At 43.2% G+C, this 24,074-nt stretch overlaps 1 protein-coding gene across 2 annotated transcripts in view; it reads left to right on the top strand.

The window, feature by feature from the left end:
* MORN1 (MORN repeat containing 1) overlaps nt 1–17,630 on the top strand; it is a 518,336-nt gene extending 500,706 nt beyond the window's left edge. For both annotated transcript variants that reach the window (XM_073602994.1, XM_073602993.1), the window contains one exon: nt 17,464–17,630. In XM_073602994.1, coding sequence (XP_073459095.1) covers nt 17,464–17,615 — 152 coding nt within the window. In that variant the 3' untranslated portion in view covers nt 17,616–17,630. The remainder of the gene's footprint in view (nt 1–17,463) is intronic.
* Nucleotides 17,631–24,074: the final 6,444 nt, after the last annotated feature.

Raw genomic sequence — 24,074 nt, 5'->3', positions numbered from 1 at the left:
AAGTGTCCCCGCAATCTGGCTAACATCCCCCAAACCTGTTCCCAGAAGCTCTGCAGAAGGGGGCAAGACCATATCATATGTATAAAGGAAGCCTCCAGGTCTCCACATAGTGGGCAGGGCGAGGATCTATCCGGGTAGATAGCTGCCAATCTGCGTGGCGTATAGTAAGCCTTGTGTAAAAATTTTAGTTGTATGAAATGATCTCTAGCAGAGATCAGATTGGTAACATAGGAGGAAACACAACTTTCCCAGTCCTCATCAGAGAGGGATGGGATATCCCGTTGCCATTTTGTAAAAACCTTAGTTAATTTAGAAGATGGGGACACCAAGGGCGAGATTAAGAGTATCATGGGCCTGGTGCTGAGGATTTTGGTGGGCCTTTTTATGGAAACTAAATAAAAATGCAAAAAATTTTTTACTAAAACAAATTAAATACACTCTCACCAGTGATACCAGCTGAGCAGCAGCAACACCACCAATACCACCTGCTATGCGGTCTCTCACTAGCAGCAACATAGGATGACCACATTTTCAAAACTGCCATTTAACCCCCCCTCCCAAAAAAAGATGAGGGGGGAATGTAGTCTCGGGGGTTAAAGGGGAAATCGGCAGCGGGGTGCTTTGTCGGGCAAATGGCTGCTGTTAGCACTTAAAATCATCCTGACAACATGCTTGATATGCTGTCAGGATGATAAAATTCCATTATTTCTATTATACATTGTAATATATAGTGAAATAATTCAAGTCACCAAAATGCAGAATCAGTGGGAGCCTGAGGTTTTCACTTGCCACCAGATGCAGTTTATCACTTTCCACAGTTGCCTGCTGCCAGATGCAGCCTGTCACTTGCCACCATCGCCTGCTGCCAGATGCAGCCTGTCACTTGCCACCATCGCCTGCTGCCAGATGCAGCGTGTCACTTGCCACCAGCAGCCTGCACCAGATACACTGTGCCACTTGCGACCAGCAGCCTGCACCAGATACACTGTGTCACTTGCGACCAGCAGCCTGCCACCAGATACATTGTGCCACTTGCCACCAGCAGCCTGCCACCAAATACAGTGTGCCACTTGCCAACAGCAGCCTGCCACCAGATACAGTGTGCCACTTGCCACTAGCAGCCTGCCACCAGATACAGTGTGTGACTTGCCATCAGCAGCCTGCCACCAGATACAGTGCGCCACTTGCCACCAGCAGCCTGTGATCAGATACAGTGTGCCACTTGCCACCAGCAGCCTGCCACCAGATACAGTGTGCCACTTGCCACCCACAGCCTGCCACTATATACAGTGTGCCACTTGCCACCAGCATCCTGCCACCAGATACAGTGTGCCACTTGGCACCAGCAGCCTGCGACCAGATAGTGTGCCACTTGCCACCAGCAGCCTGCCACCAGATAGTGTGCCACTTGCCACCAGCAGCCTGCCACCAGATACTGTGCCACTTGCCACCAGCAGCCTGCCACTCCCTCCAGTACTCTGCCTGGATGGGTAGAAGGGACAGGACCTGCATAGTCAAACAAATTCCTGGAGCCCCCACCCCTCCTGAGCTGGGATGGTATGGCCATGTGTGAAATGAATGCCAGGAGTATTGATCAGACCAAGTTCTACAGAGGGGGGGTGCGAACAAGCCTTTGGGCTCACACTGGTGTGCTGTAGTTTGGCCGCATTGCTTGTGTATCTGCAGTTTTAGCTGCAGTCCTATTGATTTATATTAGGTTGCAGGTTTTTGCCACATTTTCTGACAGTGCGCCAAAGATGCATCATGCAGGAATTTTGGTGCGCTTTCAGAAAAAACACACAACCTAATAGAAGATAATAGGACTGTGGGTAAAATGCAGGAAAACAGCGGATACTGCGAACACCAAACAATATGCGATGTTCGGGGCTAATTCGAAAGCCGCCGGAACACCATTAAAGTCTATGGGACACTAACATGAAAAATCAAAAGTGCTCATTTTAAAGGCTTACAGTATATGCAAGTTATTGTCATAAAAAGTGTTTGAGGACCTGGGTCCTGCCCCAGGGGACATGTATCAATGCAAATTAAAAAAAAAAAAAAACGGACGGTTTTTCAGGAGCAGTGATTTTTTTAATGCCTAAAGTAAAACAATAAAAATGAAATATTCCCTTAAATATTGTTCCTGGGGGGGTGTCTATAATATGCCTGTAAAGTGGCGCATTTTTCCCGTGTTTAGAACAGGACCACAGCAAAATGACATTTCTTTCATTCCGGCTTCCCCCATATGTGAATTGGTAACGGAGTACATTGTACCTCAACCATTTCATAAAAAAAGTGTAAAAAATAGTAAAAAAAGACAAGAGACAGCTTGGGGCAAGTCCTTTATTAAAAAAAAAAATAATAAAAATGTCCCGCAATGTAAATTCCCGCCGCCTGAGGGACCGAAAAAAAAAGAAAAAAGCCGCAACCGTTCAGCCTGGAACGGCTTCCCGGTAGCTTCCCCATGGCGCAAGAGGGGGGCGGGGTCACCAAGAACTGTCACCCAGAAGAAGCGTGAGTCGGCGGGAGCCTCTCATGGGGGCGGAGCAGTTGCGGCTTTTTTTTTTCTTTTTTGGTCTGTCGGGCAACTTGAATTTACATCGCGGGACCTTTTTATTTTTTTATTTTTTAATAAAGGACTTGTCCCAAACTGTCTCTTGTCTCTTCTACCGTTTTTGACACTTTTTTTGTGAAATGGTAGGGGTACAATGTACCCTGTTACCAATTCACATGGGGGGGGAGGCCGGGATCTGGGGGTCCCCTTGTTAAAGGGGGCTTCCATATTCCGATAAGCCCCCCGCCCGCATACCCCCACAACTACCGGGGAAGTGTTGTGGGGATGAGGCCCTTGTCCCCATCAACATGGGGACAAGGTGCTTTGGGGGGGACTCCAAAGCACCCTCCCCATGTTGAGGGCATGTGGCCTGATAAGGTTCAGGAGGGGGGTTGCTCTCATTTCCCCCCTCTTTCCCTGCGGCCTGCCAGGTTGCGTGCTCGATAAGGGTCTGGTATGGATTTTGGGGGGCACCCCTACGCCATTTTTTAAAAAAAATTTGGCGCAGGGTCTCCCTTAATTTCCATATCGGACCTGAAGGGTCTGGTATGGATTTTAGGGGGACCCGCACGCAATTTTTTTTTTTACTTTGGTTTGGGGTTCCCCTTAATATTCATACCAGACCCAAGGGGCCTGGTAATGGACTGGGGGGGGGATCCTATGCTCTTTTTTTCAATGAGTTTTATCTATATTGCCGAGACCCGACAATTCATTACAGCTGCGATCAGTTTTAAATGACAATTTTTCCTTTAGGAATGTCATTTTGCTGTGGTACTGTTCTAAACATGGGAAAAATGCGCCACTTTACAGGCATACTATAGAGACCCCCAGGCATGATATTTAAAGGAATATTTCATTTTTATTGTTTCACTTTGAGCATTAAAAAAAAAATCACTGCTCCCGAAAAAACATCCATTTTTAAAAAATATTTTTGCATTGATATGTGTCACCTGGGGCAGGACCCGGATCCCCAAATACTTTTTATGACAATAACTTGCGCTTTCTTTTGGTGGTATTTAATCGCCTCTGCGGTTTTAACTTTTTGCGCTATAAACAAAGAAAGAGCGACAGTTTTGAAAAAAACACAATATTTTGTACTTTTTGTTATAATAAATATCCCCATTTTTTTTTAAAAAAAGCTCATTTTTTCTCAGTAAAAAAAAAATCGCAATAAGCATATATTGATTGGTTTGCACAAAAGTTATAGCGTCTACAAAATAGGGGATATATTTATAGCATTTTTATTATTATTTTTTTGTTACTAGTAATGGAGGCGATCTGCAATTTTTATCGTGACTGCGACATTATGGTGGACACATCGGACAATTTTGACACATTTTTGGGACCATTGGCATTCATGCAGCGATCAGGGCTATAAAAATGCATTGATTACTGTAAAAATGTCACTGGCAGTGAAGGGGTTAACACTAGGGGCACTCAAGGGGTTACCTGTGTTCCCTGGGAGGTGATTCTAACTGAAGGGGGAGGGGACTGACTAGAGGAAGTGACGGATCGTGGTTCCTGGCTAATAGGAACACACAATCTGTCACTCCTCTCAGAACAGAACAGGGATTTGTTTTACACACCCACTTCCGTGTTCTGTCCCTCGCGCTCGCGATCGCTCGTGGCCAGCGGTCATCGCGACCGTCGGCCACGAGCATCGGCACCCCTGCTGTGCCGATGCTCCTCTGTGCCGATGCTCCCTTCAGCGGCACGTTCCTACTATCACGGGCTCATGAGCCGACGTATAGCTACGATGGTTCGCGGGATCGTGACGACCTGCCGCAGTAATATGGCGGCAAGCGGTTAAAAGGCTTTTATTTTCTAGTGATATCAAGAATAATATTATTAGGTTTTTTTGGGGGGCAAGTTACGACAACACCATTATCCCATAGTTTTTAAGATCTAAGATACAACTATGTTGGTGTCCCTTGTTAATTTTACATTGTAATTTTTTAAATGTAACTGCCTACTCGCAAACTGTCATTTGAAGTAAAACACATAGCCAAGTATTATTCTCCACAATTTTTTTATTGTGCATTAAAAAAAGAAAACAAATAAAATTAGACATGCTATCTGCCAATAGAAATTAACCAAAAAGTGCATTCTATGAATCCAAAAATATAGAAAATATAACAAATTAATTCATTATTCAACCAAAAAATAAAATAAAAGCCTCATGCATGTGTCCTGCTTCTTAATATAGGGGGTCAGCAATGCTAAGAGTTGGTGAAAGCAGGGGTCCATCATCCGGAGATAATTCCGAAAATCATCCGGATTATTCTCCTGGAGCTTCCGCAGCAAAGGCATATGACATAATTGGTCACGGTTAATAGAGCAACCAATTTTTGGTCCAAGAAATTCTCCTCCTCCTGTTCCTGGGCTGGACTTGGGTCAAAGCAATAACTCCAAGGCCAATAATAAATAACACCTTATCTCCTCTGATTCCGCAACATGTCTGGTTGACGAATGGCTGTTCAGAAACAAACTAAAAAGTGCAAAATGAAAAGGGCAAAATGAAAAGCGCAAATAACACTCACCAAGCTTCTACTAACACGAAATTAGCAGAAGGAGCCCAAAGGGTGGCGCCTGACAATTGAACTTCCTCTTTATCGGCTCGTAGTATGTCTAGTACGTCACTACGTTCGTGTTTGTTGGCAGACAATTGTGTACCGTTTGTATGCAAGATAAGTTCACGGCACATGCCCTTCAGGCAAAAGTCTGATGCTTTATCTGCGGAAAATCCGATCGTGTGTACGAGGCTTTAGGGGGAGTGACTTCCAGTCCGTACAGTGCCGTGAGAATGACATCAGCAAGTGTATCAGGTTGAGGTCCAAGTACCCAGTGACCGGTCCACCCATGCGTATCCCCAGGTATTTAAAGCTGTCCACCCAAACTAGCGGGCTCTGCATAAGTGGTCTAGGCTGTGAAGACTTCAAGGGATGTATGAGGGATTTATCCCAGTTAACCCTAATTCTGGAATACGATACGAAGACATCAATTATCTTTAGGGCCGCTGAGAGGGAAGAGGAGACATCGGTCATATACAGGATAGTCATCTGCATACAAGGTTATTTTCTCCTCTACCACCCCTACTTGGATTCCCTTAACCACAGATTCAGCTCGTATCCGCGATGCCAAGTGCTCCACTGTGAAAGCAAACAACCCCGGTGAAAGCAGCACCCATGTCTGGTGCCTCTGCCCAGTGGAAAGGCCAGGGATAGTGAGTTGTTGGTGCGCACCCGAGCCCTGGGAGAGGTATACATCAGACATAACCACTTTATAAAAATGGGCCCAAACCCAAACTTTTAAAGGACAGCCCAAAGGTACTCCCATTCAACCAAGTCAAATGCTTTCTCGCGATCCAGGGATACCGCTGACCCCAGACTGTCCTCCGCAGCCCTGTCCATATGCGTCAATAGTCTGCGTATGTTTATGTCTGTCCCTCTGCCTGGCATAAACCAAAATTGGTCTGGGTGGATTAAAGCTGTGATCACAGAATTCAATCGGCCCAGCCAGTACTTTAGCAAGTATTTTTAAATCAACATTTAAGAGAGAAATTCGCCGGTAGGATTAACACAATTCAGGGTTCTTGTCAGGCTTAGGGAGGACCACTACTACTGCTTCAAAAAAAGACGGGGCAGTTCGTCACGCTCAAAGGCTTTTATAAGCACCTCTCGGTACGTAGGCTGGAAATCATCAGCATACTGTTTAAAAAATTCCGCCGGGCCTGGGGTCTTTCCGCCCTGCAGAGACTTGACCGCTGCTTGTATCTCTTTGAGGGTCAGGAGGCTGTCTAGCCTCTTCCTAGAGGAGTCTGTAAGACATGGTAGATCCACCTGGTCTAAATGCTCGTGCATTTCTCCTTCTGTATACAACACCCTGGAGCTATATATTTCCGTATAGTATGAGGCAAATGAGGGTTAATCTGCGTTGGATCTGTTAGGATATCCCCAGTGGAAGACTGAATATGGGAAATAGACACCGGAGAGGAGTGCTCCCGCAACAACCAGGCCAACAGATGACCACTCCTCTCCCCTTGTTCAAAAATCCTCTGGCTCTGGTGGAGCAGATGAACTTTAGTAGTGGAGATACGAATAAGGGACACATCCCGCAGGGCTGCCCAAAGGGAGGAATAGACCTGGGGATCACGATCCCTAACATAAACAGCCTCCAAGGCCATGGTCTTAGCTTCAGCCTCCTGTAATTCTTTGCGAGCCCACCTTCGGACCTTCCCAATGTGTTCCTGACAACTACCCCTCATACAGGCCTTAAATGCATCCCAAGTGACAGGAATAGGGACAGGGTGATCCTGTGAGTTCCAGAACGTGATCATATCCGCCTTGCATGGCATGTCCACCCTCGAGTCAGATAACCAGAATCTAGAAAGACGCCACAGGCCCTCTGAAGGAAAGCATGACAACCCTAGTTGTAGGGAGATAGGAGCATGGTCAGATATACCCCTAGACATGATAGTAACATCCCGTATCCTGGAAAGGACAGCCCCCCCGGAGTACACCAGATCAATTCTGGAGAATGTTCTGTAGGTCGCAGAGTGGCAGGTATTCGCCTTCAGCTTTGGGTGTCTCCACCGCCAGACATCCGTGAAATTAAAGGCTTCTACCAAGGCCGTCAATTAAGTAGCAGAGCTGGATGTCTGGGATAATCTGTCCATCCCAGAATCCGGGACCATATTAAAGTCCCCAAATATCAAGATATTATCAGTGGAATACTGCAAGAGCCTGGATACTAGCTGGTACAGGAAGGCAACTGAGGCAGGAGGGGGTACATACAATCCCACAATAACAACTTCCAGATTCATTATATTTGCATGAATGATGACATAGTGACCCCCAGGATCTACATCCAGTGCCAGCAGACAAAAGGGCAAAGATTTGCGGATCAATATGCTAACTCCCCGTGAGAGGTTAGAATAAGTGGAGTGATATGAGTGACCAACCTAGGGCCTCCTAGGAATCAAAAGTCTCCCCCCAGTCAAGTGAGTCTCCTGGACTATACAAATATGGGGAGACTGTTGCTGCAGAAACTGAAACACCAGCCATCTTTTTATTTTTGAGTTCAAGCCCCTGGTGTTCCAGGACACTATTTTACAGATAGACATAGGGTCTTATAATCAAACCTATATGAGGAGGAATTGTGGAGCGTACCTTGGCCACAGAGGCAACAAGTTGGTCACCCACCACACCACCATACAATAGCAGGGCTATAGGTTTCCCCAGACAGAACAATAGATATATATTGCAGAAGGTATACTGACACATACTAGCATGTATATGGAAAGACAGAACTATAAACAAGAACAAAATTAACCCCCCCCCAACCTCCCCCCCAGCCCGCCAACCCCCAATCCTAACTAAGGGAGGCCCATGACACAATATGCCCATGTGGGGGCACGATGTGCAAGACGGCACCGGAGCCTGGTCCGCTGGACTACAGTGCATAGATCGGATATAGGAGTCTGGATATCAGAGCTGGTGCAGTCTCCTAGCATATGCTGAAGGGTACAAACTTAGTGTTACAAAAACAGTAGTGAACCAATAACAGTAACATGTAAGCTGTGGATACCAGCCAATGCTTCCACTTGCAAGCACAGCACAGTTCTATAAGGCAGGTGAATGTGCCACAGAGAAGTGCCATTAGTGCAACCCAGGGGGACTCCAGGGCAACATAGTGAATAGATTAGGACAGTGCAATATGTTTCGTGTAGCAGTTTCCACATTCCCTGGCAAAGCACCCCCCTCCTCCGACACCAGGTAATAGAACAGGTTGCATATAGAAGAAAAGATACAAGGGAGGAGGATGCAAACTGTGCAGTAATGCCAGGGGGCATCCAACACAGCACTCTTGGGGCGCTCTACCTTCAGGATGCAATCATAGTGGTGGATAACAGCAGGAAACAGCAGGCCCTGCAGGTAGATCAAAAGTGTAGACAGGTGGCCAGACCATCCCAAGAGCTCGAGGAGAAAATCCATCAAAGGGAGGAGGCGCTGGGTCTCCACGGAGTAGTCAGGGAAAGTCATAAGTTTAGCATTTTCATACTTTAACTCCTGTAGGGCCCTGGCTTCCCTCAACACCGTGTCTCGATCTTTGAAGTGCAACAGTTTGAAGATAAACATGCGGGGTAGAGAACCCTGAGGGCCTCTTGTGACAGGCATGCGATGGGCCCTCGCTACAGTAAAGAAGGGGGAGAAGCGAGCCCTAGGCAGCACTGTGAGGGGGCGCTCTGTAAATGCAGTTGGGTCAGTACCTTCTGCTCCTTCTGGCCAATTATCCTCAAATTATTGCGCCTATTTCGGTTCTCTGTATCATCAGCGTGACTTTCCAGGGTTTTCACTTTAAGTTTCAGGGTATGCAGGTCCCCAGTGTGCTCCCTAATGGTATCCTCCGCTGCAGAGACCCGCTGCTCCACCTCCGCCACCCGGCCGCAGAAGAAGTCCACACAACAGCGGATAAAGTCCACATTTGTTTGCAGGTGGTCTATTTTGTCCATAAGTTCCGATTGGCCGGTGGCAATGGTCTATATGGCAGCTGTAAGGTCTGCCGCCATGGCAGGGGAGGTAATTTGAGGCCTCCGTTTGAGACGCCATGTGCGCGATGATGTCGGCCTGCCCTCTGGTTCTTGCTCTGTCCAGGAAAGCCGCTGCGGAGTTGGAACGGCGGGATTTACCGCTGGCCATGTCCCGGAGCCCCTGCTGTGCACTCCGGACCGATCCACAGCCCAATTACAGCCTAAGCACCGGGAAAAAGCAGGATATGTCGGCTGGACTCCAGGAGCTCAGTTACAGAGCGTCCTCTCCCATCGCCATCTTGGACACGCCCCCTGACTGCTTCTTTTGAAGATGAAATTACCCTTAGCCTAGGTTCACACTTGTGCGATGCGGGAACCAGCTAGGGTTGCCGCCTCATCCCTTTAAACCCGAACACATATTAATTACACAGGTTCTGAGGCTAATTTAATGCAGATAAGGCACCAAGTGAGTTTAATTACCACCTTAATTAGCCACAGAACCTGTGTAATTAATATGTGTTTGGTTTTAAAGGGATGAGGTGGCAACCCTAGAACCAGCGTGATTACAGTGCCGGTTCCCGCATCGCATCTCTCCCGCAGACAGTTCACACTGCCCTCTGCAAACCACTGTGGGTGTCAATACATTGGTAGCCTCCCTGGCGGTTTTCCCGAGTGTGGCTCGGGGTTAAAATTCAGTACCATTAGCGGTAACCCCGAGCCACACTCAGGATCGCATTGCAGGATCCTGGGGCGGCGTTACTTACCTTGTCCCCGGGATCCTGCGATGTCACCCGCAGTGTCCGAGGGCTCCGTCCTCCTCCGAAGCCTCTCCGTGCCAGGCTCCGTTCCCTGCGAGCGTCGCGACGCACGGGGGCGGAGCCTGGCGGCAAATTCAAAAAAATGTCAAAATCATAACACATACAGTACTGTAATCTTACAGATTACAGTACTGTATGAAATGATTTCACATCCCTTTTGTCCCCAGTGCTTTGTCCCATGCCCTGCATGCAGTTTTAAATGATATACACTGTTCTTTCTGCCTGGAAACTGGAGATTGTCCATAGCAACCAAAAAGTGTCCCTTTACGTCAAAAGTGGCTTTAGACCAGCTAGAAAACAGCGATAGTAAATTAGAACACTTGCAGAATTGAGCGATAGTGAATTGTGGGGAAATTTATTTTATTACTATTTTTTTTTTTTTTTTAATTATTTATTTTTATTTATTATATTATAATTTATGTTTTTGTGTTTCAAACTTTATCATACCCGGGATATCTACTAGACTCTGGTTTGGACAGATTTAAGTGTGTTATTGTTAAGATTTACAGACCTACAATATAAAACGCCAAATTTCCATGCAAAATAATGGTACCGCTTTCAGCACCTAAAATCCGAAATAATCATACCGCCAGGGAGGTTAATGACACCTCCAGATCAGTTCACAGATCGCAGTGCGGATCGATTCGATTTCAGTGCAGGGGGAAAAAAAAGTCCCTGCACCTTTTGTGCGAATTCAATGCGAGTTCAGCCATACAACTGAACTGAACTCGCATTGCATAGACATTGCATGCAATCGGCTCCGCAGTGCGGGTGCAAATCACATGCATCGCATACACATGAATCACATGCACATGTTCGAACAAATGTGAACCTAGGCTTAGGTCTGGTTCACACCTATGCAGGTTGCAGTTTGCATATTCCGGGTGCCTTTTGCGTTTTTCAATACACATTTTTGATCCATTGAAGTCTATGAAACCAAAAACCAGGAAAAAATCCCTGGCCCTTTCCATAAAATGCACAGATGTGAACTACATCCATAGGAAACCATGTTAAATGGACTGTAGTGTGTTTCTGCAAAACTGAAAACGCACTAAAAAATGCATAGGTGTGAACCAGGCCTGAATGTCAGCAATCATCTTTTAAAAACATTTTTATCTAACCAATAAGGAAGCCACAAAAAGGTCTCTATGAAAAAAAATGCACTTCTTTGTGACAACAACTGAAAACACTGCATTGTAACTCCACAGAATTATTTGCAAATTTAACCACTTGCCGACCAGCTGCCGTCATTTTACTGTGGCAGGTCGGCACGATCCTGGGAGCCGTTGTAGCTAGACATTGGCTTGCGGGATCGGGATAGCAGGCACCCTATCCCACGAGCATCGGGGGTGCCAATGCTTATGGCTGATGGTCGTGATGACCGCGGGCACGAGAGGCAGAACAGGGACGTGTGTGTAAACACACAAATCCCTGTTCTGTTCTGTGAGGTGTGACAGATTGTGAGTTCCTAATTGGCTAGGAACCATGATCTGTCATTTCCTCTAGGTCAGTCCCCTCCCCCTACAGTTAGAAACACACATAGGGAACACAATTAACCCCTTGATCGCCCCCTAGTGTTAACCCCTTCCCTGCCAGTGACATTTTTACAGTAATCAGTGCATTTTTATAGCACTGATCACTGTATAAATGCCAATGGTCCCAAAAATGTGTCAAAAGTGTCCAATGTGTCCGCCATAATGTCGCAGTCCTGATAAAAATCACAGATCACCGCCATTACTAGTAAAAAAATAATAATAATAAAAAATGCTATAAATCTATCCCTTATTTTGTAGACACTATAACTTTTGCGCAAACCAATCAATATACGCTTATTGCGATTTTTTTTTTTTTTTTTTTACCAAAAATATGTAGAAGAATACATATCGGCCTAAACTGAGAAAAAATGTGCTTTTTTTTAAAAAAAAATGGTGATATTTATTATAGCAAAAAGTACAAAATATTGTGTTTTTTTTTCAAAATTGTCGCTCTTTTTTTGTTTATAGCGCAAAAAATAAAAACGCAGAGGTGATCAAATACCACCAAAAGAAAGCTCTATTTGTGGGAAAAAAAGGACATCAATTTTGTTTGGGTGCAGCATTGCATGACCGCGCAATTGTCAGTTAAAGCGACGCAATGCCGAATCACAAAAAATGGCCCGGTCATTCAGCAGCCAAATCTTCCGGGGCTGAAGTGGTTAAACTATAAATAAATGCAAAGTTACTGCTGTGAACTGCAATTAACTCCCTTAGAGGCACATTTGTATTCACATAAGATGCTGCAAAGATGGCGCCCATTGTGCTGGAGTGAATTGATTCAGGTAATTGAAAACATTTTGTTTAGTAATAAGCAAAATATAAACACTAGAGATTCAGGGTGCACATGAGATTCTTCTATGCTAATAACGGACCCTGTTTGCTCTACTCTTAATATAGTGTGATTAGTGCTGATTAGCATTAATAGAGAGGCTTCTTCTACCTCTCCTAATCACAGGTGTTTGATTAGCATTGTGCCTACATATCAGGGACATCTGTCTTCTCATTAGTTATGCCTCTTGTAGAATGGGCCAATTACGGAGTTTGGAACTGCCGCACCCCTTCCTAGCTACTCTAATTTAGCGCTTATTAAATCTGCTGCATGAAAGGAATGGTGTGCTGAATGCCAAATACTTCTACACTGTGTTTGTGAACCAAGGGGCTGATGTACACAAACTGATGTGCCCATGGAGCTGTTCCCATTAGCAACCATTTGGCGTTTGTTATTTAAAGGATGACACCTGGTTGTTGAGAGTCCGCTCTAATTTCAATTAAATTGTTATATATTAGCCCCTAAAAATAGCTCTGATAAGACGACATTTAAAATGGTAGTCATGCTTAAGATGAAATATATGAAAAGGAGAACTGTTTTCTTAGTAGCTAAGCTAACTGAAAGCCCCAGCAACTTTAATTGGCAACTCATTGGAAAAGGACACGTCTGAAACTTCAGGGACCCATGCATTACCCTGTCAGGGATGGATAAAGGATAATGCAAGTGTTTTTTAACCTTTTTTTTTTACTATAGTCAGGACTAATAAATAAATAAAACATAGACTTATTTTCAGATGTTTTTCATATTTCTTTTTACCTCTCATTGTGAAAAGCCTGTGGTTGCAGAGCTCAATAGCTCAAGCAGAAATGTACACACACATGTGCAAAGCAGTGATGCAGACCAGTGATTATTTTCCTTCCCTCCCTCTATTTCCATACAGTTCCATCTAAGGTTTCTGTGATGGACATTGCTGCTACCAGGAAAACGCCTCTACTGTGCTCCCTTTAGATAAGCCAGTAACATTTTTATAATGTATTAACTATTCATCTGTAAAAAAAAAAATGTATGCTTTTAGTAAAAAAAACCCATAATATATCAGTTTAAAAATGTATAAAAGATTTACAATAACTCAAACCTATTATAGTTTCCCTTAAGGCTGGGTTCAACACTTATGCAAATTGGATGAGGGTTTCCCTGCATCCAATTTGCATGACAGGAGACTGACAGGCTCTCAATGGAGCCAGTTCACACATCTCCAGGGTGGCCGCGGAGTGCACAGCAGAAGGGTCCTGTGCGTCTTTGGATCTGTTTAAGGTCCGAATTCAGGAAAAAATTCGGACCTGAAACGGTGACTCACTGGACCCCCTGCTGCAAGCTGGAACCCAGCCTTAATTTTGAGTCTGAGGACGCCAAAAATGAGTGAACACCTGACAATCACACCTATATGAGCTCATGTAAGATCTAATGAGCAGGGCCCTCTGATTCCTCCTGTATTGAATTGTATTGTAACTTTACTGGCTGCCCTCATGTTCTAAAGCGCTGTGCAAACTGTTGGATCTATATAAATCCTGTATAATAATAATAATAATGGGCTCCTCTTTGAGGTTATAACAGCATTCATGCTTCTGGGAGGCTTTCAACAAGATTTTGTAGTGTGTGTGGGGGAATTTGTGCTTATTTACCAAAAAAAGCATTTTTGAGGTCAGGTACTAATCTTGGATGAGACGACTAGCTCACAACCGGCATTATGATTTTTTTCTACTGGTACTCAGCAGGGTTAAGATCAGGGCTGTGTGCAGGCAACTAAAGTTAATCAGCACCAGAGTCATCAAACCACATCTTGATGGATCTGGCTTTGTGCAGAAAAGCAGGACCATGGATAAGGGAGTACCACCAGTCCTCTTGTTCGGAGCCTGGGCCAGCAGGGGGGACCAGGCAGCAGGGTGAATGGAATGTGAGCAGGGATGGTAATTGGTGCGGTGGGGAGACAATTACTGTAACCAATCCCCTGTATGGCTCTCTGTGCAGCAGCTGAAAGCTGACTTCTTCTCCTCTCCCTCCTGCTGGCTTTCAGCTGCTACAGAGAGAGCCATACAGGGACAGGGGATTGGTGCCAGTAATTGCCCCCGCCACACCAATCACTCTACCCACCATACATTTCCCCCTTCCGCCCAAGCCCCCCTGTGCCCCCCCCCCCCCCCCAAGCTCACAATAAGATCTTTCAAGATGGAGAGCCAGGGAAGGGTCTGGTAAAAATGTCATATTTACCAGCCTTTTCCTGAATTAATGAATACAATAATTGGTCGGTACTGATCACTCACTCTGTTCATTCATAACTGAAGCATTGGCTGTATGGGAGCCCCATGTAAGGTTGTCTGTATGGGGCCCAGTGGTTTCTAACCGCAGCCCTGCAGAGAAGCACAGTCACGGTGGAACAGGACCTTCCCCAAACTGTTGCCACATTGTTGGAAGTATATAATTAAAACGTCTTTGTATGCTGTAGGAATAACAGTTTCCTTCACTGGAAATACCTGTACTCGATAATTTAGAGGGGTATCTGCAGGCTTATTGCCTTATGGTATGAGTGATGGTCGGGTATCTACAAACGTTTGTCCATATATTGTACCTTTTATAACACAAGCGCCAATCTGGATGCATAGATGAGCAGTGCCTATAGTCATAGGTGGTCTCCTTGCACCATCTGTAGTGCCAATGCTTTCCATGATACTCGTAGAGGCACTGAATTTCTCTTCCCACACTGAGCCAACACGCTGAGTGAAACAAATGACTTTCATGTGTCACTTTCAGCCTTGCATTGCTGGTGTTTACTCTTGCTGAGATTCAATTCCATCAAAGCAGCCAAATCCAGTCTAAAGCAGAGAGGGTTCCTATACACCTGGGAATCTACCCCTAATATCCAAGACAAGTAGTTCTAAAGGGAACCTACCAACCCTTTACATTGTTTACCTTTTTCACCTCCCAAAGTTATGCCCCAGGCTACTATGCTGAACATCTTCACTCTTGCTCCAGTTATCATAAATCAACTTCACACTATGTATAGCTGAAGCCAAAAAGCTAAACTTGTATTATAAATGGATCTGAAAGAACTGCCTGGGTTGCATAATCAAAGCAACCAAATAAATATTTCAAGAACATAAACAGGGAAAGCCAGTTGCTATAACACAAGACAAGTTTCTTCCAGGCACAACTGCAACACAATTATTCTTCCAGACACTTTTCTTCTTTCCCAACATTGCAACCTAATCATAAAGAATAGTAAGTAACCCTAAACACAAACATACAATTCAGAGCAATGCGAGAAAAGGCAGCAACTGATTTATTTTCTTTAAGAGTGCTGTAGAAATTAGGTTTTGGAGAAGTGTGGTGAAAGCCCCTAAGTATACTGAAGAAAACTGGAGAAAGAACTGGTTGAGCTACAAATGTTTCTCTGCATTCCCTTCACCCTTCTCGCCAATTTCACCAGACTCCATTGCAAATTGCTATGAATGCTCCAAGAGGGCTAAGTGATTAATGGAAGATGTTTTTTACTCTTCTTAAATATGAGTGGTCCAAAAGTAAAAAGTAGTCAAGAGGGCTATTTACCATTTCAACATTGAATGCAGAGCATACCAAACTGGAAGCCTAAACTTTATGGCATGCTCAGTCCTAATAAAGGAGCAACGTTAAAAGTTGGATCGCCATTATTTTCCACTAGGATTCCTATTTCAGGAGCAATTGCACACCATACATCCTTATTATCCTAGCATCCAGTGACACAAATGGGGTGAGGATTCTTGCTCTATATGATTGCTTCCCACTGGGATTCCTAATTCAGGGGCAGCAGCACACTCTACATTCAATAATGAATTCATAAAAGGTCCACAGGACAAATTCACTAATCATGTTCACCAGTGAAATGAATTGCTGCTTCCCAGCAAACTGCCTAGATATTCTACAAGTTCTGACTTGCACAAGTGAATTTGCCTATTCCTACTCTCCGACAGTCGTACCCCTTTCTACAACTATTATAGCAACATGCATATTAGAAAGTGTGCACTACTATGATCACACCTTAAATTGTGACAGTGCAATGCCCTGAAGGGTTACAGGGGTCTCCAAACTTTCTAGAGAAAGGGCCAGTTTACTGTCCTTTAGACTTTAGGGGGGCCGAACTGTGTCCTATGGAAGTAAACAATGCCCAATCTTTGGTATTAGCAGGAGAAATAGTTGGTGTCAGTGGGAGGCATAGTGGCCCATTCTTGTTCTCAGTGGAAGGAATTAAGCCCCATTGTTGGAGTCATTGGAAGGAATAGTACCCCATTGTTAGCATCAGTGGGAGAAATAATGAAATAATGCCCCATCATTGGTGTCAGTGGAAGAAAGAGTGCCCAAATGTTGGTTTCAGAGGCAGGAAAAATGCCTCAAGGGCCAGATCCGGCAAGCAAGCAAAGGGCCGCAGTTTGGAGACCACTGGGTGAAGGAGAAGTAAAGCCAAAACTCATTTTGCAAAACGAACTGCACTCCCGTGACCCATTTTCAGCCGACAGTGGGCTGAAGTCACAGAGCCCGTCCAGGCTTAGGAAAGATCATAACCATATGGTCTGCCTCACCCTCTCAGCGAGCCGCTGAGAGCCTGAGGAAGACGCACCCGCCCCCTCCACAGCCCAGCACTCCAGTGAGTGTGGAGGGGGCAGAGCAGAACTGACGGTCACCAACTCTCTGCTCATGAAGCACTGAGTACTGAGCGATCAGTGGTCTTTGATCGCTCAGTTCTCAGTCTTAGAGCCAGCAGGGACAGATGCAGCATCTGACCAATGCTGCATCCACCTAGGCAAATATGATTACTAAAAAAACAAGAGAAGTTCATTGTTAGAGTTTATATACCCCTGCACTCTTCTTTGGCTGCACTGAAATCCTGAGCAGTGTTATCAGTCCCTGCCCAGTTCAACTTTACAAGCTACAGAACTTTTGCTCTCTATGTTATGGAGAGGAGAAGAGTTTTGTTGTTCAAATCAGCAGTGAGCAGCCTAGTGTGACAACACAGCTTCCCCATAGATACAGTAGAGTTAGTAAGCATTGTCACCCTATGGCAAGAAGTGTGTCAGGATCACCAGATGAAAATAAACAAAAAGACTGCTAAGTCAGTCACCACATCTAATGACTGATATCATGTAATATATAGCATTTTTGTTCTTGGTTTTTGATACAATTTATAGATGCATTTCCAATTCAAGTTTTTTATTTTTATTTTTCACTAGGAGAATATGTGATCATGGTTGAAGATCTCACCAGTCCTCCATTCCTGGGTCAGACTGTCCAAACAGCCTTCAAACTTGTCAGACTTATTCCTGATAATGGCAAAGGAAAGAATAATCGGAAGTCAGATATGCTTACTGTTCCTAACTCATGACATAGTCTTCTATTTTATTCTTGTTATATTTGTTATAAATAAATGCATTTGAATAAACATTTGTTATACATTTTATTTTTCTTTGCATAGTCAAATGTACATAATTCATAATGCCTGTAATAATATCTGAGGCCACTTTAAAACTGCTGCGCTGCAGTTTGGCCACTGGGCGGTTGCAGCATGGGTGTGTCTGGGATTTTTGTGCGGGTTACCCATGGTTTTCCATACATTTTCCATTATGTCCAGTGTTTTTGGTGCGCTTTCAGAAAACATGCCAAAATGTGGGACTGTAGGAAACTGTGTTGAGACCTGCACAAAAAATGCAGTGTGCAGTGCGGCAGTATAAAATAGGCCTAATAAAAGTCCAGATCCAGCTGTCACTCTTCTTCCTGCCACTCTACTCCTTTGACATAAGCATGCCTGCAGAGCTGTGTATGTAAACCCATGTGCTAGGTTCACACATGTCCGGTGCGGTTTTGTTCACTGATTCAGATGCAAACTTTTACCTAAACTGGACCCAAAATTGCACAGGACCCTTTTTAAAAATGGATCACGGCTACCCCGGACATGTGTGAACCGACTCCATTGAAAACCCTTACATTACAAATGTAATGCGAATCAGATGCAGGTAAAAACACATCTGATACGCATATATGTGAACCAAGCCTTAGGGTTCATGCACACCGGATGCTCCATAGATGCCTTTCTCTTGGCAGCAGAAAAATGCTGGACGCTGATAAACATGAGTACCGCTTTTAGCCGCGCTTAGCAGCGTCAATCGCTCGAGTGTTAATTCATTTCATTGGCCAGGATAAATAATTTATGCTGCCCATTGAAATGAGTTAATGCTCAAGCGATTAACACACCGCCACAGAGACCTGATGTCAATATCATTAAGTCTGTCTGGGATTACATGAAGAGACAGAAGGATTTGAGGCAGTCTACATCCACAGAAGATCTGTGGTTAGTTCTCCAAGATGACTGGAACAACCTACCTGCCGAGTTCCTTCAAAAACTGTGTGCAAGTGTATCTAGAAGATGTGATGCTGTTTTGAAGGCAAGGGGTGGTCACACCAAATATTGATCTGATTTGGATTTCTCTTCTGTTCAATTACTTTCCATTTTGTTCATTGATAAAAATAAACTATTAACACTTCTACTTCTATTTCCGAAAGCATTCTTAATTTACAGCATTTTTTTACGCCATAGGCTCCATGCACACAAGCGTTTTTTTAAGCTCCTAGAAGCTATTAGCATTTTTTTTCTGCTCCTAGAAGCTAAATAGTGTTATCCTATTTGTCCATGCAGACTACTTTAGGCTATTAGGTTTCTTGGAGTGTTTTTCCAGCAGAAACGCTTCTAAACCCTGCTTCCTGCTTCTAAATGCTCCTATAGGCTACTAATAGTGTTTTTCAAGCTTTTTTTTCACTTTTTCTGCAAAAATACTAATAAAACACTGAAGCTGAATACACACTATATGATTTTATGTAGATTCTTTCCTTCAGATTTACCCAAACCATATAATATGAGGTCAAATCTTAAGTTTTAATTTGTATGCAATCAAGCAGGACCTTGCACTACATGGTTTTGGTAAATCTAAAGGAAATCAGACAACAAAAGTTGTATAGTGTGTATGGGGTATTACGCTCCTTAACACTCCTAAAACACTGCTAAAAGGCTACTACAAAAAGCTATTACCTGCATTTTGTGCATGGAGCCTAAAACGTTTGCACAGTACTGTATGTTGTATTTTGTATATGATTTGTATATATGCTTTTTTACACTGTTTTCAAAACAAAATGTTTGGAAATTAAATAGGATTCTCTTCATTACTGAACCTGAAATCAAAGCAGAAACATGGACTTGATGTATTAGATAAAATGCAGGTAACATTGTCAGTACCTACCTTCATACCATATTTTGAATGCAGAAGAACAACAGCAAAAATCTAACTAGTTGTGGCTGGGCTGTGTAATTGTGATGCGCCTTTTTATTTAAATAACAAATATGATACATTTTTAATGTTTTTTTTTCAACTTTTTTGTTTCTAGCTATCTATATATAAAGTAAAACCAAAATGACATGTTTCAAAGCCATACTTGCTCCTAATAGGACTGGTAATGATTTTGAAGATCTGTCCAAGGGGGAATATTCAAAAATCCACTCTGGAGTCTGTAATGCTGAAAAAGGTATAAAAAGTTGCACAGCAGGGGTTGGTTAAGGATTTCTCTATCGCCTTCTTACAGTGGCGGCCTGTCAATAGGGGGCGCTCGGGCGCCGACTCCCCCCCCAGAGCTGAACATGGAAAAAAAAGTGTCCCTTTAAGAGCGTCCGGTCACTGGACAATGAGCTGTGCACTAGAAGCTTGACTGCTGCAATCAGGTGGATGGAGGAATATTTTTTTTTTTTTATTTAGCCTATCAGCTGAACAAAATAAATAAATTATGCATCTATGGCTAGCTTTGGTACAGGTAGTAAGGGTATGTGGAGGGTGAGGGTCTGTTTTAAGAATCTCTGACTAAGACAATCTGTTCCACAGTGCATCTGAATTAAATCTTTAAGGCTTAATTCACACTGCAGCGACTTGGGATTCGACTTGTGAGACCCCAAGCTGCGTGACATGTGAAAACACATGTTAGTCAATGAGAGCGGTCTTAAGTAGCACTACTGAAGCTGCTCCGACTTCAGAAAAGGTTCCTGTACTACTTCGAGGTGACGTCTATGCGACTTTTCCCCCTAGACTTTAATGGAAGTTGCCTCCAAGTCGGATCCTTATCTATATTGATGTGATTTGGATCCGACATTATAGGAAGATTACCCAGGCATTCCCTGAAAGTCGAATCGTACACTAGTCGTTAGCAAATTGCCAGGAAGTCACCTGGCAAAGCCGCACCATAAGGCTTAATGTACACGGGACGCTGAGACAACCTCCTCTGAACAAATTTTTTGACAGCTTCAAACCGGCATTTAAAAACACCACGCTTGCATGCCGCGTTTTGCTGCGTTTGTGTCTAGGAGCGTTTATTGTAGATAACATCATAGGACCCTCCCAAAGCCCAAAAATCAGTATTATTTAACTATTTCAGCCATTCTGTGAGACCAGAGTGAGTAGCAGCAGCCGAGAGAGCAGCAGTGTACTTGTATCTATCTTAATTTAGGTGCTTTTACTATGGATCCCATAATGAGCATATGTGAGGAAAAAAATGCAAATTTTTTAATATATTTAATTTTTAAATTGCAATTGATTAGTATATGTTTTTGTTTATTTTTTTATAAGCTGTATATGTAATTTTATTTGTTTTATTTTGTCTTTTTTATGCAAAATTTAATTGCAATTTTTGTTAATATATTTAATTTTTAAATTGCAATTGATTATTAGAATTTTTTGTTTAATTTTTTTTAAAAGCTGTATGTGTAATTTCATTTTTTTATTAATTTATTCATTTATTTTGTCTTTTTTTTAATGCAAATTTTAATTGCAATTTTTAAAATATTTTTAATTATCCCTAACCGGAAAACCTAACCCTAACTTGTTCTTCAAGGGGAAACCCCTAATGGGAAACCCTAACCCTAACCCCTAACTCTAACCCTAACCGGAAACCCTAACCCTAACTTGTTCTTCAAGGGGAAAACCCTAACCATAACTCCCTAACCCTAATGGGAAACCCTAACTCTAACCAGAAACCCTAACCCTAACGGGAAACCATAACACTTACCATAACCCTAAACTTGTTCTTCAAGGGGAAAACCCTAACCATAACCCCCTAACCCTAATGGGAAACCCTAACCCTAACCCCTAACCCTAACCAGATCCCTAACTTGTTCTTCAAGGGTAAAACCCTAACCATAACCCCCTAACCCTAATGGGAAACCCTAACCGGAAACCCTAACCCTAACGGGAAACCATAACACTTACCATAACCCTAAACTTGTTCTTCAAGGGTAAAACCCTAACCATAACCCCCTAACCCCAATGCGAAACCCTAACCCTATTAGGAAAACATAACCCTAAACTTGTTCTTCAATGGGAAAACCATAACCATAACCCCCAAACCTAATGGGAAACCCTAACCAGAAACCCTAACCCTAACTTATTCTTTAAGGGGATAACCATAACCCCCTATCCCTAATGGGAAACCCTAACCCTCACCCTAACCCTAACGGGAAACTATAACACTTACCATATCCCTAAACTTGTTCTTCAATGGGAAAACCCTAACCATAACCCCCTAACCCTAATGGGAAACCCTAACCGGAAACCCTAACCCTAACTTGTTCTTTAAGGGGATAACCATAACCCCCTAACCCTAATGGGAAACCTTAACCCTCACCCTAACCCTAATGGGAAACCATAACACTTACCATAACACTAACTTGTTCTTCAAGGCGAAAACCCTAATCCTAACCATAAACCCCTAATCCTAATGGGAAACCCTAACACTTACCATAACCCTAAACTTGTTCTTCAAGGGGAAAACCCTAACCATAACCCCCTAACCCTAATGGGAAACCCTAACCCTAATCAGAAACTCTAACGGGAAACCATAACACTTACCGTAACCCTAAACTTGTTCTTCAAGGGGAAAACCCTAACCATAACCGTAATGGGAAACCCTAACCCTATATGAACATAGCAAGCAATTACAAGTTTTTAAAATATTTTTTTAGTGTTTTTTCATCATTTGCTATAATTTTTAAGTTTTGTAATGTTAAAAAATAGGGCACCTGTAAAAACGCTTATAAACGAAATCGCGGCAAAACACCGGTACCGCGTTTTGCTGCATTTAGTGGCGTTTTGCGTCTTAAACATCGGAAACTTCGGTGTCTGAACTCATTTTTTTGCCTTAAAAAAAAAGCCTATAAACGCAACTGCCTAAGAACGACATTAACGAACCCGTGTACATGTACACATAAGATAACATTGGATGAGTTCAGGGGCAGCTGAAAAAAACAGCCAACTGCCTCTGAACATCTGTTTACCAGCAGCAGTGTACATGAGGCCTAAGTTCCACAACTTTCAGGTCACGACAGTGTGAACCGAGGCTTACTCTTAAATTGTCAGTTTCCATTGCAGGTGTAAATTGGACCACTCATTTTAAGGCAATGCAAACTACAATAATTAAAACAATTCTACCATCAAATAAGGCTACCATCTTGACAAATAGACAAGTGATATCAGCAACTGAAAACACAGAGAGATCCAACACTACTAATACTTTTAAAAAATGACTATTCCTGTTCGCATTTGTAGAGATGATGGACATGGTAAGTGCACATAAAGTATAGCCTTCTTTTAATCCACCTTCATCCAGAAAGATCCATACTTGATGATGAAACGCTGTACATGTCTGACAGGTCCACTTAAAACTCGAGACGAAAGTGTCTCTGTAAATAGTGTGATGCAGGATATTTGTGGATGTGTTATTCCTGGAGGTGTTATCTAACTATCCCTATTTTTCAGTGATATAAAGATCCTTGCAGTGAGAGAAGTCTCTGGCTGAACCTGACCTGGTATGGCCTTTCCACGGAGCTTTTCATAGCACTCTGCATTCCTGGGAATTCTCTTGGGTTTGCTTCTCAGGGTCGTGGCTGACAAGTGTCCACCAGTTGCTGCTGTCTTTTGGCAGAATAGTGGCGTCATGAACCTTACTGGCTGGCAGCTGCCTGTGTCAGGAATAAGTACAGGGAGGGCGACTACCTAGGAAAATATAACCCACAAATAGTCATAGACGTCCACTGTTCTTCATTATTACACAGCAGAGATGAACCTTGACATAGACTTAAAGTGCAACTCCAGTCAAACAGCTAAATGCACAGATGGAATACATAATATATATAGTTATAAGGGACAATATATATATATATATATATATATATATATATATATATATATATATATATATATATATATATATATATATAAATATAAATATATATATATATATATATATATATATATATATATATATATAAAATAATTATAAGGGATCTGTTTCACTTATCCAAAGATTGGTATTTCTGTGTATCCAGTTCTGAGATTTATGCATCTCCGACACAAAGCCCAGCCCAGTCTGGCAGGGCAAGAGACTGAACTTGTTACACTTACGGGTTTTGTCCCTCCCCCAGCTTTTGACTAGACAGTGAAAAGAGAAGCAGCTGATTGATGAGCTCATCTCTGTGTCACTCTGTTCTCTCCTGCTATCAGTATGCTCCTTAAAGTGGTTGTAAACCTTTTACAACCACTTTTTACTACAGGCAAGCCTATAATTAGGCTTACCTTTAGCTACACTGGATATCTCCAAAACCTGCACGGTTTAGGAGATATCCCTGTATTTGCATGTGCCGACGTCATCGGCCATGCACACTTAAGCAAACTGAAGCAACGGCACATATCAGAGCCCCGCTCTCATCTATGTGGAGATCAGATTAAAATGGACCGCCTGTCCTTTTTTATCTGAT

Source organism: Aquarana catesbeiana, linkage group LG10 (assembly GCF_042186555.1).
Source record: "Aquarana catesbeiana isolate 2022-GZ linkage group LG10, ASM4218655v1, whole genome shotgun sequence".
NCBI classification, from domain to species: domain Eukaryota; kingdom Metazoa; phylum Chordata; class Amphibia; order Anura; family Ranidae; genus Aquarana; species Aquarana catesbeiana.
Note: the sequence above shows the minus strand (reverse complement) of the source record. Positions and strands in the feature narration are given on the sequence as shown.